Source organism: Quercus robur, chromosome 11 (genome assembly GCF_932294415.1).
Source record: "Quercus robur chromosome 11, dhQueRobu3.1, whole genome shotgun sequence".
Classification (NCBI taxonomy): Eukaryota; Viridiplantae; Streptophyta; class Magnoliopsida; order Fagales; family Fagaceae; genus Quercus; species Quercus robur.
This window is the reverse complement of record NC_065544.1, coordinates 26977333-26995162: the sequence shown is the minus strand read 5'-3', so window position 1 is coordinate 26995162 and position 17830 is coordinate 26977333. Positions and strand designations below refer to the sequence as shown.

At 32.2% G+C, this 17830-nt stretch overlaps 1 protein-coding gene and 1 long non-coding RNA gene across 2 annotated transcripts; both read left to right on the top strand.

Annotated features, from left to right (window-relative positions):
* Positions 1-3203: 3203 nt before the first annotated feature.
* Positions 3204-4308, top strand: LOC126707210 (uncharacterized). The gene is made up of 3 exons (XR_007648862.1): positions 3204-3443; positions 3776-3866; positions 4044-4308. It is a non-coding gene; the product is annotated as an uncharacterized LOC126707210 (long non-coding RNA).
* A 10134-nt stretch (positions 4309-14442) lies between these two features.
* Positions 14443-17186, top strand: LOC126704618 (transcription factor GTE7-like). The gene is made up of 4 exons (XM_050403654.1): positions 14443-16187; positions 16313-16529; positions 16621-16780; positions 16879-17186. The coding sequence occupies exons 1-3, from the start codon at positions 14703-14705 to the stop codon at positions 16677-16679; spliced, it is 1761 nt and encodes a 586-aa protein (XP_050259611.1). The 5' UTR covers positions 14443-14702; the 3' UTR covers positions 16680-16780; positions 16879-17186.
* Positions 17187-17830: the final 644 nt, after the last annotated feature.

Genomic DNA, 17830 nt, shown 5'->3' with positions numbered 1-17830 from the left:
ACTATCGCCACAACATCAACATTAATTTTTTGAACTTATCTTTTCTTTCTTTTTCTTTTTCTTTTTCTTTTTTGTTTTTGTTTTTTTTCAATGCTGTCTCACTTGTTTCTTTTTTCTTTTTTGTTTTGGGTGCTCATCTAGTCATGTGTTTCTTTTCTCACCGGTTTTGGGTTCTTGAATTTTTTTCTGCTATTTTTTTTTTTTTTTATAGAAAAATAAAGTGTTTGTGTTTCTTTTCTCACCAATTTTGGGTTCTTGAATTTTTTTCTGCTATTTTTTTTTTAAGAAAAATAAAGTGTCCATTTATACACAATTTCTTTAAAATAAAAATATAATGTGTTATTTTTTTTATTATTTATCTAGTAAGGATATGATTGTAAATTTATATAAACTATATTTTTTATCCTCTCATTTTTCTTCTCAACCAAATAAAAGAGTTTTCTATTATTCCACTTTACCACCCCTTCAAAAACTATGAGAGAAAATTAAAATTCCTTCTATACTCACAGTTTTTCATCTTCTTTTCGTTTTCTATCATCTCATCCTCCAACCAAAAGGATCCTAGGAGCTAGAGGTCTCTCTCTCTCTCTCTCTCTCTCTCATTACCGGGTTTCAAGACATGAGAACCTTCCAGCAAAACAAAGATTCTAAGCCTAACGAAATATCATCTACAACGGAAACTATAGGCCAATGGGGTTTCAAGGTAGAACAAGAGATACGTTTAATACACAGAAAGAACAAGAGTAATAGGCCTTATATTTGATATCTCTTGCAACGTACTGGATCAACAGGGATAGGATCTAACCTCAATTTGTTGTGCAGCATGATAACAGCAGCACACGATCAAGAAGAAGTTTTGCTCCTGATCCAATGAGATTTTGAGTTTTCTATGACCATTCTGACATAGAGTACCCCAAATTCTTGGAACTTTATAGGCCATTCTGACAATGAACATACAATTCGAGCCACTGGACAGTAAATAAACAAATGCTCCACAGATTCTAGAGCCTCCTATAACCTAACACAGCATGAACTAAACATCCTCTATCTCCAATCTTTTTATTGATTACCTCATGAGTTGGGATCACATTCCAAGAAATTTTTCCACACAGAAAATGCCTTGAGCTTTTCTTGCATTTTTGAGTTCCAAACGTCATACTGGTTTGATTGAAAATATGTGAAGGGTTAAAAATATTGTGGTTAGCGATGTAATTGGGCTATGATCTTATCAAATGAGAACTAAACAAACTCATTTTTCACAAGTCGGAGCTTTGTAAACCCAAATACGTAGAGTAGCTAGATTTCCATTCTAAAATGGTGGTAACAATTTTACATGGTATAGTAACACCCACAAACACATACTAGAAAGAACCTCAATTCAATCTTCCTTACGTGTGTGAGTGTGTGTCTATTAGCCAAAGGAAAAAAAAAAAAATTCCTTCCGTGTCAATTTTTTTTACTCATTGAACGAATAAATAAAATTAGAATATGAGCCATCCAAATTCTTTTAGATTTGTGTGCTTTACAAAAAAATTTAGAGAAAACTCAAAACCAAATTGTCTTTCTCCTTGGATTATCTCCCAAACAAAAGTTCATATATTTTTTCTATCTTGATTTCACGCTATAAAGTCTAGCAGGCATCTTTTAAAACAGCACCCTCACCCCCCCCCCCCCCCCCAACAAAAAAAAAAACCTACTTTAGAAACTCCATATTTTTTTCCAGAATCTTCTCATCGGGCCAGAACCACCAAATTATATAAAAATTCAATTCCTATAGTTTTGGTGGGCAAGGAATACAGAAATTTAGTTTTTTTTTTAACGAAGAAAACCATAAATAGGATAACTAGAATAAAAGGATATCTTTTCTCTTAAAAGAAGGATAATTAGAAGGATAAAGATTTCCTCCAAACCGGGTTGGAGGAATCTCCTCCAACTTATTATGTGGTGGTTCATATAACCATCCATATGTATTAAATCACATGACTCATTAAATCATTTAAATAAGTCACATGATTTCTAAATAAATCATGTGACTAAAAGTACACATGGATACTCATTTGAAATGCCATGTAATGGGTTGGAGGAAATTCCTCCCAAATTGGTTTGGAGGTAAACTTTGTTCTAATTAGAATAAATAACCAAATTAGGATAGAAATTTGAGAAAATCTTGCAACAGGGGACCATTATCGGCCCCTCCCACCTCTTTTTATAAATCATATTCAATTTTAATCTATGATGTTTGTTTCATGATGATTTGCTCTTTATTATTAGGCGCAAATCATCAATTAATTCGAATTCGAGATCTCTTATTTAATAATAAGAGATTTTATCATTTTTTTTTTTTTTTTTTTTTTGAGAAACCAGACTAAAAGTCTGGGCTTATTGAGTTAACTTGAAACTTATAATAAACCATCACCCTTTATATGCTTTGGAAGGTGAAAACCTTCATAAAAATTCTTCAATTAAAAGTGTTCTATTTAGGGCAATATCTAAAGTAATATTGAGATCATTTCCATTACAAATTCATTCATTTTATGATCCACATTATTTATCACAAATCTAAACGGGTATTTAATGTCACACCAATAAAAATATTAAAATGATTTGACACAATAAAGAATAAAAATTAAAAAGAATTAAAGAATATTAAGCAACGACGAAACAATCTATACGTCTGTATCAGTTGACCAAAATAGGATCAAGTTTTGTATGAAGTTTCCTTTTTTATAATGTAAATAGAATAGATTCTGGGGTTTTCGGCGGTGGCCAATACACCAAATTGTTAGATCAAGAACAATAATATCTTATTATAGGCTAAAGGAATCCTCACTTTTAATGTGAGCTTGAAACTCAAGCATCGGCTCACATGATTCCCAAGTGTTTCAATATCCAACCCTTTAACAGTGAAACTTCAAAATGAATCAAAGTTCCAAAAAAAAAAAAAAAAAAAAAGCACCTGCTTTGCCATCTTGCCATGTGATGAAAGAGAGATTAGTCCCAAGTCCCAACTTCTATATTGATTTTGAACTTAGTGTCTCTGTCTTCCTCTAGAATTCACCAACTAATAAATTAATTTTTCTTACCAATTAAGTAATTACTTAAAATATAACATAGTATTATTTTTGTTGGATAGACCCGTCTGGAATATTAACTCTCTCATAATTAAGGCAGAAGAAATGTCATCATGATGGCAGAAACTAGAAATTCTATATTTTAGTTGAATTGTGGTTCTAGACCTTTCTTTATTCTTTCCACACATTATATTCTCAAACTTTCTCCTCCAAGACTCCAAGTATATAGACGCCAGCCTATAACACCTCAAAAACTAAACAATACCTACCTTCCAATACCCTCTAAGTGACTATCTCTCTGTGGTGTTGTATTTTTGGTTTGCATTTCAGAGATGAATGATCCCAAATATGGCTATCCATATGCCAATCAAGGTAACTTCATCCTCTTTCTTGTCCTTACTAGCTTCCTTTCTTTTATTTTCTCTGTTATGTTTTATATGTGGTGGCCAGGGAAGGCTGTTATATATAGCTAGATTAAACATTTTTTTAAAATTTTATTTCAATTATTAACTTAAATGAATACCCCTTTAAAAATCTATATCTCCAATGAAAATCTTGCTGAATCATTGGATTATTTCTCAACTTGCACTTTGTTATTGTTAATTATCAGTTATCACTATAGAGGGGATGTTATATTTTGGTAAAAGAAGAAAAACAAAAATGGAACATGTTCTTATTATTTCAATATGCAATTTTGAACACAGGCCCTTATCAAGGACCACCAGTGGCGGCACCTCCTCAGTACTATGCAGCTCCACCACCACCTAGGCGAGAACCAAGTTTTCTTGAGGGATGGTGTGTACTATAAACTAGTTCTGTATCATAATTGCTTCTTTGTTATATATATAGTGTATTTACCAACTATCTCTTTTATTCACAAGAATATATATGTAGTAATATATATACAGGATATCCTGATGATCGTGACAAATTCTAACTTTTTTTGTTTATTTGATTTGTCTGATTTTGCAGCCTTGCAGCTTTATGTTGTTGTTGCCTCTTAGATGAGTGTTGCTGTGACCCATCCATTATATTTGTTACCTAATACTTTGTATACTACATGTAGAACTATATTACCTTGTATTGAAAGGGTCTTTTATATATATATTCCTCTGTAATATACTTAATACATATTCTGATCAGTTCTAATGCCCTTCTTGTTGATTTCCATCATATTCAGGACATTCTTTGGATAATGATAACTTATTTTTATTGGTTTTTTTAGTTTAAATAATAAGTTATTATATACAAATACAGTTACCTTTAAAAAAAATGCAATGTTTAAGTTGATAAAAATAATGAAAATTCTTAGTTAATATTGTACCGTAAGATTTACAATTTCTCTTCTTAGAGAGAGAGAGAGAGAGAGAGAGAGAAGCACAAACGATTTCAACGAAATCTTTTGTGCATCCATGTATGTGACAAAAAGTGGGAAGCATTACGCATATTAATAGTATATATCTAATTCTTCAACGAAGGTCTCAATAAGAGTGGATAGATAAAGTGGATTCTCCATCTATAAAAATATTTTCCTTTCTCTTTAATTTGGAAAATGGAAGATGTTATGGGCAGAGAGAATCTCAACTGAAGGGCCTGATGTCATAGCTTTGCAAACTTCATGAACACCTCTCTTTTTTTTTTCTTTTTTCTTTTTTCTTTTTTTTTTCTTTTTCCTTTCTATTTTAAGTGTAATTATATTAAGAAATAAATTTTTTAAGCACAAACGAGTCTTGGAAACTAAACACCCGGCCCATGCATCAGCCAATAATTATCATACAATATGATTAGGAAGGTCCAAGTAGAACACAAAAGCAAGATTATAAATGAAATGGATTGTTTATGAACAATTTGAACTCAATCCGAGGAAAAAAAAAAGTCTATATTTGTTTATTTAACAAATGAAAAAAAGTCTATATTTGTTTATTTAACAAATGAACCAAGTTCAAGTCTAAGTTTAAGATTGACAATTAAATAAGTTAAGTTCAAATATAATAATGTGCTTTTGAATAAGCTTATGAATATTGAATACAAGACTTTATTTATATAACTCTAATATTATATGTTTATATGTATATACATGCATAGAAATATACTTATACACAGACTTGAGATTTGATTTTATAAAATTGTAAATAAGTTCATAAATTATCAAATTATTAATTGTAATTTATTAATAATATAAATAGTCCATATGTAGTAAAAATTGTATAATTTTTAATAAAATAAGATTGGTAAATCTAATTAATTCTCATAAGTTCATAAACAAAATTTTTCTATCTAATTAAATCAAACAATATAATATTATTTAGTTATTAAGTATTAGCATAAATTTGTGAATAGCTATAAAAATTTAGTTGTAATTTTTATTAGATATGAGAAAAGTAAAAACCTGTAATATTGTTTAGTGATGAGCTCGAGCTTGATTCATTTTTGAAATAAAATTAGATGATAATTTGGAACTTTTATTACTCGGTTTGAGTTAGTTCATTTATAACTTTTACTAAAGGGTCTCTTCATGTGCATGCTGGGGTTTTGGGCTTGTTTGGTACCAAAGTTAAACTTAATTTTCAATGCTTAGTAACGGTGTTTAGCAAAAAGCGTTTAAGTCAAAATTCTCAATTTAGAATGTTTAAATATTGTATTTTGAGAACACCTCAAATGGTGTTTTCATTTTTCAAATAACTGTTTTAAGTAGCATTGTTGTAATTATTTTGAAAATTGTGAGACCTACATGATGCTCACAACACATAAAACACACTTTTTTTTTTCCTAAAAACACATATTCATACTAAATGTTTAATTGTGCTTTCAATTTTAGAAAAAAAAAATGTTATAGAAATATGGTACCAACAAAATACACTTTCATTACAGAATCTAGAGTTTTTGAAAACCGATACAACCAAACGGGCCCAAATTTGTCATATGCTTGATGAAGGAACCTGGCAACCTGCACTAAAAAATCATTCCAATGCATGGATGAGAGTTAAAAACAGAGTTAGAACAACTGTGAGAATGTCTACAAGAGGTCTAGCAGCTACTTCTGTGATGATTTTGCGAATGTTCAAACCATGGGCCAAATTGAATCTCTTAGGGAACGTTTGGTTCGTTATGATGTACCCTTAATGTCATGAACATTACTTAAAATAATATGATATTAAGTTTTTTTGTTTATTTTATTTTTTAAAATATTACCATAATTTAAAATTACTAAATATATCACATCATCTTAATCTCATTACATTTCTAAACAATATAATGTTATATTTTTGTATTGAGATTATATTAATATAATATTACGATGTAACGTAATATCATGGCAAACCAAACACCCGTTAAGGGCCCGAGAGTTTTGCAATCACAGTATTCCTATTGTCAATGTTTTTGGAAATTTTTTTTATTCAAGTACACCTTCCTCCACTTGCCTTGAGTTTACCCATCACTAATGTTAGGTTCGAAGAAATCCTCTATGGTTTCTTACCATTAACAATCCGTCTGGTTAAGGAGATTTGGAGTTTGGAAAAATGGAAGGGACAACTGGTGGAGTCTAGGAGTTTTCTTTCCAGGTTCACTAAAATACAATCTCTCCAAAATAGGGAGAAATGTGAAGAGAAAATAAGAGTTCAAAAATGATTAGCCTTTTGGACAAAGCTATCCTAGTGCAACAAGGTTCTTTTTTCTTCTTCCACGGTTCAATCTTTCTTTTTTCTTTTCTTTTTTTCGTTCAGTTCTTACTTCTCACTTGTTTTGGTTTTTCTTTTTTCTTTTCTTTTCCTTATCCATTTCTTCCCTTCTTTCGTTTTGTCATTTTATGTTACTTTTCCTACGTTCTTTTTTCTAATTTTTTTTTTCATCAAATTATCCATTTTTTTTCTCTCATATCTTTTGGGTTTTTGTAGGTTTTTTTATATGAAGTGTCCATCCATACACAAATTTTTAATAAAAATATAGTTTGTTACTTTTTTATTTTTTATCTAAGAGGGGTATGAGATTAAATTTATACAAACTACATTTTTTATTTTCTCATTTTTATTCTTAATCAAGCAAAAAAAAAAAAAAAAAATTCATCACTCCACTTTTCCATCTCCCCAACCAAATTGAAGTTTGCAAAAATTTTTATGTTTGTTGTCTTCTTTATGAAGTTGAAGTAGACTTTAAATGGAGAGAGCCTGGATTTGGCAATAATTTATGGAAAACACACATTTCAGAAGAATATGTGGAGATTGATTCTAGTTTATATTGACCAACACACACTTCAGCTACACTTTTTATCTTTTGATTTATATGAGGTTGTTAAGGTCTTATTGGCCAGGGGTCTATTCTGGCTCGTATAGGTGCTTCCATTAGTGGGCACAACCTTAAGAGTTACATTAATTATTGCATTAGCTTTGCATCACATTATTAATTATTACATTAAATAAAAGAGACGGCACCTACTTATTTAATTCAACTGGGAATTCAAATATGGTATGGTCACCTTATTGGATCATGGGATTCAAATATTTGGTACAGAAATCACAGATCAGACTCAAACTAAGATCAACCTATGTTTTTCTTTCGGTATATTAATTTCTTTGACTACTTTGGGCTCTCAATTTACTTGGATTGCACCAACAAAGGGGCCCGAAGGATATTGTTGTGATCCTCATAAGGACAATGTTATTTTGGACACCAGGCCTACCTCAATGGTTAATGAACTTAATAAGTAAACCCAGAAGTGTCAGTTGTGAGTTTGAGTTAAGTCAAAACTATCTTGTCATCAAATTAAAAAAAAAAAACTTAAGGTTCATCTTTACTTACACCAAAAATCAATTAGTATTTTTGTTTGATGATAAAAACAATGCTAAAATGATCGTCTTCTAAGTTTTACCATAATTCATTTTAGTCATATAAGTTTTAAGTTTATTTAATTAAGCCTATCAACTTCCATTAATTTTTTTTTAATAATGGAAAATAATTTTCAATCATTGATTAAATTTTTTTAATTTAAAAAATTTTGAAGAAAAAAATTAATCAATTGGACAATTAAATGCAACATATAACAAAGGTTGATGAAGAAGCCTTGATTGAATAAATTTGAAACTTAGAGGATTGAAAAGAAAGAAAATAAAGTTAGAGGATTGAAGTGAATCATAGAAGGTGAATTTTGCATTTTAGCCTAAAAACAATCATTATGGACGAACACCATACGTTTAAAATACTATCCTATTCAGGGCCGACTCTACAATAGAAGCAAATGAGGCACTAACCTAAGGCCCCCAAATTTTAACCAATAGAGTAAAATTTTTTTTATTGTAATGTTATTAATTAAGCCCAAATATTAGCCAATAAATAATTTTTTTTTATCAAATGAAAAACAAGAAAAAAGAGAGAGAAGAATGTTATGTTTATAAAATTTTTCACAACAAATCTTAAGTGGCAGGTTGTTACTAGTTGTTATTGGTAAGTAAAAAAGTAATTTCAATAATAGGTTTAAATTAGAATCAGTAACAACATAATACTTAAAATTTGTTGTGAATATAACACTTTTCGCAACCAAAAAAAAAAAAAAAAGCAATACACAAAGAATTTCATAGCATTTTTCATAACAGTTGAGTTGACAAACTTTTACTAGTTTTCATTTAAGTCTATCATTTAAGTCTATCACTAACATCACATTTTTATTTACCACTAACAATTTGTCACATCAATAGTTGTGAAAAGTTTTGTTAATCTTTTTGTGTTTATAGATTTTCTAAAGATTAAAAAAAAATTCTCAAAATTTTTCTATTTAAAAATATAAAATGTCTCAAACCAATTTTCGCCTAAAGCTCCCAAATGCATCAAGCTGCTCCTAATCCTATTTATAAAAAAAATTTAAAAAAAAATGTTGGTTCAATTACAATATTATTTCGATTTACTAGTTTCTTATTTTTGTGATAAGACTGTAAAAACATTTGACGGGCTTATCTTCAGCCCAAGTGAACGTGGTACATGATAAGGGGTAGGTTGTAGAAGAGGTCCAAAACCATCATAGACCTGTAGTTTCATTCCTGGCAACATGGGAACAGAGCCTCTTGACAATTTTAAAAATCTAATCCACGACAGGTCAGTCTTACAATTTAAAATTCCAAAGCTACATATATTTTTTTCCCAATATCTTCTGAGTTCTCAATCACATTCTACATATGTTTATTTTATAGAATCTTCAAGGAAAATGGGGCACAGCTTAGTCAATTCTGTTCTAATTAATTAATAGCAAATTATATTTCGATAGACAAAGACTAGTGAAGTTATTTTGCAAGATTTAAAGCTTTTATTATTATTATTATTTTTCGATAATATTTATGTTGCAATTATTTTTTGTTTTACTAAATACGTTTATCAAGTTAATCATATTTTATTTTTATATAAGCATAGGCAGCCAATTATACCCCTCCCCCCTCAAACCTCCCCAAAACATCCTTTAAGTGTAGCATTTATTTTTTAATGAAGGTATAACACATTTAATTATACCATGTTATATATATATAGAGAGAGAGAGAGATAATATCAAAACTAATCACAATACTTGGTTTTTCACAACAACTAAAATTCAATTCAACTTTCTCATATCGTTCAAAACAAATTCATGCACACCAACTCAAAGCAACGTGTACATATTTTAAACTTAATTTTTTTTTTTAATTTACTTATGTCTTATTTTCTTATGACATATACCAAATACCTTCTCATCCCTCTGTAATATATATATATATATATATATATATATAAATATTTTTTTTTCCTTTTAATATGTTGACTTTTGCATAGTTTCAAAATTTGAGTTCTCACTATAAACTCAAGTTTTAAATAATTAGAACAAAAAAAGAGAGTTGAATTCTTTCTATATATTTTTTTTTTCTGTTTCTCCAAAAAAAAAAAAAAAAAAAAATTCTAAAAGCAATCAGGGGAGTAAATCGGTATACAACTTTTGAAGTATATTGTATACTTTTACCCCTTTTACATTGATAAATTTTGACTAATCAAATAACATATATTAACTTTATGAATTAGATTAACCTCTTGAATTTTTTGTTATCAGTTATGACTTGATTACTTTTGTGTCTTTATTTTATAATTCTTTATTTATTTTTATTAATCTCTCTCTCTCTCTCTCTGAGAAAGAATAAAATAACCAAAAAAAGTAGTAAAATTTGCAATACAAAGAGAAAATAATTGAGAAAGATGATAAGTACTCATTGATTAATTGCTGGCAAAAATTGTTTGTAAGGTGTATCATTCCCCATAGAGATAGTGTGCTAATTTTTAGAAAAAGTGACGTGTGCTAATTCTTATTTTTTTTCTCATTTCTTTTTTAGTTAAAGCTAATGTTAAATATGTTATTGTGATATTTTGGAGAGTACAAAGTAGGGAACATCACAATTCCTTGTTCCAAATATATTACATTAAAGTGGAAGTTGAGAAAATTTTCAATCAAGAGTCCAAATTATATTCTAAATGAATTCTAATTTTGTGGTATGTGCCCTTCTCATTGTGAATTAATTTGATACCGAATTTCTTATTATTTTAAATGGTATTCAATTTGTTGTACGTCATTCCGTCTCTTATTTTGTGTCAAGTGCCTTTACATGTAGATTTATGAATCTAAACTTAAAAATATAAAAAGTCTCAAATAAAAAATTTATTATACTTCTATGTATAACTTTGAATGTGAAATACTTCCAACTTATTTAAAACTATTTAAGTCCATCTAAAATTACTTCTAACCCATTCTATTTAGATCCCATTTGAAACCAGTTCTAATCTATTTAAAAGCAATCCAAGATTTCTTACAAAAACTTATTAGTAGTTCAAATTTGATGCAAACTATCTCTATATTTTAAATGAACTTCAATTTGTGTCAAATGTCATTCCATCTCTCATTTTGTGTCAAGTGCCTATACATGTAGATTCATGAATCTAAACTTAAAAAATATTAAGACTTAAATCAAAATGTATTATACTTCTATCTAAAACTTTGAATGTATAATACTTCCAACATATTTATAAAACTACATCTATTCCATTCGATTTAGATACCATTTGAAACCAGTTTTAATCTATTTAAAACTAATCCAAGTTTTCTTTAAAAAAAACTTATTATTAGTTCAAACATAAATTTAAATGAATTAGTATACCATGATCTAAAATTTGGTTGTTAATATCTTATTTGAAAATGCACACATGAAATAAATTTACTTCACCACAATAACAAAAATTAAGTTAAGAGGTAACAAAATATTTCTCTCTTCTTCTTCTTTTTCTAATGTAAAATACACAGCAACTAACAATTTGTATGTTTTACCAAATAATATTCTTATAAGGTTCTTTTTTTAAAAGAGTTGTTAAGATATAAGAATGACCATCAATAGTATTTTACTTATATAAGAATTTTAAAGTGCATCTAATTTTGTTTATTTTTAAACGTATGAGGTTACAAAATAGTAATATATATATATATATATATATATATATATATATAACTTCAACAATGATAAAAGGCCTCCATTTCTCGTCCAACGTGAAATCCATTTGCTTGAAAGAAACCAATGCTTGAGATTTTGGATGGGATGCTAAATGAGAAGATACTTTGACGAATGCTTGAGATTTTCAACGAGCTGAGGAAGCACTGACGAATACTTTCAACGCCTTCATCATTTCTCTCAAGCAACTCAAATTTCCTCTTCAATCATTTTCAACTCTTTCTTGAAAGATAATGTCTTCAATATTTAATTCTTTGTGTCATTTGTTCATCTTCTCAAAATTATCGCTCTCTTGTTGTAAAGTTTTGTTGAGCAGCTTCAAATCGTGGCTGTACATCTTCGACCTTCATATAATCTTCTTTGATGGTTGCCTATAAAACTAATCATGTCGATTAAAGTAAAAGTTCATAATTGTAGGTAAGCTAAAGAATGTTCCACCCTAATCGTAAAGGAAAATTTGTTTTGTCAACAATAATCTCTTTCTTGCCCACAAACAAATTTTAGAATACCATATCTCGTCCCACCAATTTGCATTATATCTATCAAATTCATAATGCATGTTCGACCTTTTTCTATTCAAGAATCTTTGCATTATCAACAAAAGAAAATTAAAATCAAAATCAAACAATCAATATTTAAAAAAATCATCTCTACGAGTTCTATCAAAGTATGAAACCTCATTGTGATCAAGAACAAAGTTCTATCAAAGTATAAAATCTCATCGCAATCGAGGTCATGTAGATCAATAGGTTGATTGGGAAAGCAGTCTCTAACACAAACACTCTGTCGAAGTAACACGGGTGTGATCTTGACCCAAGCTTCTCTAATACTTAAATCGAAACTCACTAAACCCAATGTACAATAGAGCTGCAAAGGTTTTTCTCTCATACCTTTGGGATGGTGTGGTCTAGCTTTTATATAAGGTTGGTTTTTCACCACCACTTTCTTGAATTTCTTCCTTTATTTGGATCATGACATAATGAGTGTAATGGTATTAATGGAAGACGAGAATCTCAGAATTTATGCCTATAATCAGGGATTGTGGGTTGGTGGGGTTGAGATCTTGCCCATTAGATCTAAAGACTGTGCCCTTCAATATTGGAATGCCTTTGTACTTATTCCCTAATCAACTTCATGAAATGATGAGGGTGTGCTTGACAGTTCCGAGTCTCTTTGGACAAGCACACTTGAACGAGTAATGTCCATCAATCCCTCGAGTTATCATGATCATTGTAAAAAATATTTCACTTGTATTTTGCACCAAAATTTAGAAATTTTATGTCCATCAATCCCGTCTTTTGCATAGTATGCAAAGGAGTAATGTAAACAAGTTTTTTTTCTCTAAAAAAATTCATAACCCAATCAAATGTAAAGGGAAAATACTAGAATTCAACCAAGGCCAATGTACAGAAAGGAATGTGGCCTATGAATTGACCATTGGGTTGTGCAAAACAAATGAACAGAAAACAAAGGATAAGGAGAGTAACATTGGCTTTTCAAGCAGAGAGAAGAATGATATCGTTGAACAACTGGCTAAAGTTCGGCAAAAGAAACAAGATGGCTAGGCTATAGTATAGAAACCAACGTCTTAACCCATTCTCTCAAACTCAATCTAGCGTGTGTTGACCTCTTTTTTTTAAGACATATATACTAGCGGTCAAATCAATATCCAACTAGCAACTCGAATTGGTGCATATATCTTTTTCTTCGTCATCCTCAATATTTGGTGTAATGTAATTCATGAAAATAAATTTTGGGCACATAAGCTTGGTTGACCCCACAGAAGAATAACACTACAAAATGGTCAAGAAACATAAAATATTGACTCTTTTACCAAAATGTTTCATCTCCTACAATATTGATTTTTTTTTTTTTTTCAAAATCACTTATAAAAAAAGATTATTTTTCTGAAAATTCCAATTCAAATTGTTCTTATCCACTTTCCTAAGCTCCATAAAACATTTAAGATTTTAAACAATATTATTCTTAATCCCCCTCTATTGTAATTTAGGCGGCTTTAGACTTCATATTTGGCAAGAAATCTTAAAAGTGAGAGATTATAATTTTACAACATGAGTTTAAAATTTAATTTAGAAATTCATTTATTATGTTTTTAAATTTAACCAATTGTATTTATTATCACAGTTAAAATTTGTAGTCATTTTAACATTTTTCTTATCCAATAAGATTTTTGTTTTTTGATCGTGGAATTTAATGAATCAAGTTTCTAGAACTAAAAGTCCTTTTTATTTGGACTTTTATGCGAAGTGGTTCTAATTCCTGGTGATAGTCAAAAAATAAAAAATAAAAACTCTTGTCCATTTAATGTCCGAAAGAGGGTAATATAGTAATTTCAGCAAAGAAGAACAGGTCCATGAACCCAAAACGGGAGCACCGAGTCCCAAATTACACCCCCAATAATCCACAATATATTTACCAAAATACCCTTCATAACATCACATAAAAAAGTGACCGCCACGCGCTCTTACCGTCATCAACCCCTAATGCGCGTTTGCGTTTGCGTTTCCTTCTCGCTCACGCCGTAACCACCCAGTTATTTTCCCGCCACGTCATCACCCAATGGGCCCCACAATTTTTTTTTTCAAAAAATAAAAAACCCTAAATGCACGACAAATTCAAACCCAAATGAAAGAGATCAGAAACCCCAATTTCCAGAAACGCGCCACGTGCACCACCACTCAGATCCACACCGTCCATGACAGATCACACGGTCACTCCAGCGGGCAGAAACAAAACACATCACAACCGTCGGATCAAAGATCAAAACCGAATCAACGCACCAAACGCTGCCCGAGAAAAACCCGGTCAGATCTCATCGCCTTTAAGAACCGGCCCTAGCCTCCTCTCCTTCCTCGCTCAGATTTAAGGGTTCGATTTTTGGTCCAAAAATCCCAAACCCTTCTCTTTACATTTTTTCATTTCTCTAAATTTTTTTGTTTTATTTTTCTCTAAATTTTTCTTTTTCTGTAAGTGGAAAAAAAAAAAAATTGGGAATTTGTGTTGGGCTTCTGAGAAATTTTTTTTTTCCCAAATACATAATCGGCGCGTGGAGATCACGCCCCACTTGATTCATGGTGGCATTGAGGAATTGGGAGGCATCGACTCTTCTATGGCGTCAGCGGTGTTAGCCAGAACCACATCGAACGGTGGAGGAGCTTTCATGGCGAAACTCCCATTTTCAAACCCTAACCCTAACCCTAACCCTAAAAAACGACAACAACAACAATATCACCACCACCACCACCACGATGAATCTCCGGCCGTGACGCAATCGATAGCCTCTGACGACGCGTCGTCGATCAACCATAGAAGACGACACAACAACAACAACCACCACAATCACAACAACAACAACAACAATAGTAGCACGACGACTGAATTACAGGGTTCTCAGAATCACAGCAAGCAATACCTGAGCATCAACATTGCTACGTATTCGAAGAAACAGCTCCGAGACCTAAAGTTTCGGCTCGTGTCGGAACTCGAACAGATTCGCCAGCTCCAGCTTCGAATCGAGCTCCAACGCAACAACGGTGGTGGTGGTGGTGCTACTACAGCCCCGATTTCGTCGAAGAAATCGAAGGGGAAGAAACGGAGCTTGGCTTTGGAGAATCCAATTTCGAACCCGAATGCGAATTCTTCAACGGCGGTTGCGGGTTTGGGCTCGATGATGAAGGCGTGTAAAGATGTGTTGACGAAGCTGAGGAAGCACAAGAGTGGTTGGGTTTTCAACGAGCCTGTTGACGTGGCAGGTATGGGTCTTCACGATTACTATGATATAATCAAGCAGCCAATGGATTTGGGTACCGTGAAATCGAGGCTCGCTCGGGATTTCTATCGATCGCCGTTGGATTTTGCGGCCGATGTGAGGCTCACGTTTACAAACGCCTTGACGTATAATCCGAAGGGTCATCTTGTTCACGGTATGGCTGAGCAATTGTTGGCGAGATTTGAGGAATTGTTTCGACCCATTGGTGAAAAAATCGACCCAATTGAGATCGAGCAGCAGCATCATCTGCGGCCGCAGATTGAACAGCAACAGCTGCAGCAGCAGCAGCAAAGGCAGGTTTTTGATGTGGAGGAAGAGTTGCAAGCGAGTTCTTGGAACAACAAGAAGACTAGTGTTGATATTGACGATGATGATGCTGGTGATGATGATCATTTGGTGCGGATTGAGGAGAAATCGGAGCGAATTGATAAGGTTTTGGTGGATCGATCGGAGAGATTGCAGGCGCCTGCTAGCTCATCGAATCCGCCAACAACAACAACGAAAGCAGCGCAGCCAGTGAAGCCCTTGAAGCAGCCGAAGCCTAAGGCTAAGGATCCGAATAAGAGGGAGATGAGTATTGAGGAGAAGCACAAGTTGGGGCTTGGATTACAAAGCTTGCCGCCGGAGAAGATGGAGCAGGTTGTGCAGATTATAAGGAAGAGAAATGGGCATTTGAAGCAGGATGGGGATGAGATCGAGCTTGATATTGAGGCAGTAGATACGGAGACCCTTTGGGAGCTTGATAGGCTTGTTACCAACTGGAAGAAGATGGTTAGCAAGATTAAGCGGCAAGCACTCATGGGCAACAACATGAAAAACAATGTGGTAATTTGGCTTATGTTTCGGTTTAATGGGTTTTTTATTTTTGGCAAATGGGTATTGTTTAATTTGATTCAAAATTTGAGCTATTTTACTAACTTTGTTGTGGTAATGGTGATTGTGTATTATAGGAGTTACCTGTGAGTGAAAAGATTGAAGTTGTGGCGAGTGAGGCAAAGAAGCCCAAGAAAGGAGGAGGGGAAGTTGGAGAGGAAGATGTGGACATTGGCGATGATATGCCGATGTGCAATTTCCCTCCGGTGGAGATTGAGAAAGATGTAGGCGGTCATGCCAGTAGTAGCTCCAGCAGTTCTAGCAGTTCAGACAGTGATTCCTCTTCGTCAAGTGGTATAACCCGAGTCTAAATTTCCATGGTGGGGCTTGAATTCTTTGAAACTTTTGTTGAAGAAAAAATGGCTGATAGTGAGGTTTGTTGCAGATTCGGATTCAGGGAGTTCTTCAGGGAGTGATTCGGATGCAGATAATGCGCAGTCTTGAAGCAGAGCCAGCAGCATTGAATTGTTGAAAGGAGCAGGATAAGCAAAATGCCTTCTTTCATGATGCTTTCCATGAGAAGGGATATTTTTGTGTTGGATAAGGTATATAGTTTGTGCTACAATTGCTTCCCATTAAATTTATCTTTTTTTTTTTTGTAGTTTGTGTTTTATGTGCTGAATTATGAACTCTTTTGGTACAGGGGATGTTGAAACTCTGGATGTGATTTGTGGACTTTTGGGATTGTTGCAATGTATTTTGATGATGGAATTTGGAGTGAGCAAGCACTTTTGGCTGTGGCGTGACATAAATGTAAAAAGCAACCTCTAGTAGGGGATAAAAAGATGGAAAAAAAAAAAAAAAATGTTAGGTTAGATGGTAGAGAAATGTAGTGAAAAAAAAAGGAGTTAGGAATGAGTAGGTGATAGAATTAGAGAAAGATTGAGATACCTATGTATACATTAACCGCATTAAACATGATTTTATAAGAAGCAAGCTATTGTGGTTCAATTCTCCAAATCTTTTGTTGGGTGTGATTCTTTTTAAGCATGGCACAATAGAATAGAAGAGACTTTCCATGAGCCATTCCCTCCTTCGTAGATAAGGGATTCCAAAGTTACACACATTCCAATTGTGAATCGAAAGAATCATTGGGGAAGAAATATTGAAAGCCGATTAAACCCATAAAGGGTTATTGCTAAATATAACCTAAAATTATAAATAAATACTTGTAATATCAAAGTCCACTTAAACCCCTACCAAGGCTTTGGATTCCACAAAAGGAATCATCAGACTACTACTACTTATATAAGTAAGTTAGTCTCAAACCCATGTGGATTTCTTCATACGGGAACTGAGAAGAATTTCGCTGAAACACACTGTATCCACGTGGGTCGGCTAAGGTCGATGGGTGGAACTTGGAAGAGTGTTGGAAAATGCCAATTGACTATTGTTCCCCTGGAGAGAGAATCATTGTCCCCATCAAATGGTTAGTCCAACTATCTATACTGAAAAGAAATGATTTCTGGCCCCCAAAAAAGTATTCGTTTGACACCAAACAAACATGTTCTTGTGGTATATTAAGGATATTGTAGTATATAATCTTTGATAGAGACGGGGGACATTGCTTTTCATTCATTCATAAAGAAAGCACA

Bases quoted from the DNA above. Each gene is read 5' to 3' on its own strand.
- LOC126704618 (XM_050403654.1), top strand. From the start codon at position 14,703: ATGGCGTCAGCGGTGTTAGCCAGAACCACATCGAACGGTGGAGGAGCT. The intron at 16,188-16,312 runs GTAATTTGGCTT...TGTGTATTATAG, and splicing joins ACAACATGAAAAACAATGTG to GAGTTACCTGTGAGTGAAAA. The intron at 16,530-16,620 runs GTATAACCCGAG...GGTTTGTTGCAG, and splicing joins TGATTCCTCTTCGTCAAGTG to ATTCGGATTCAGGGAGTTCT.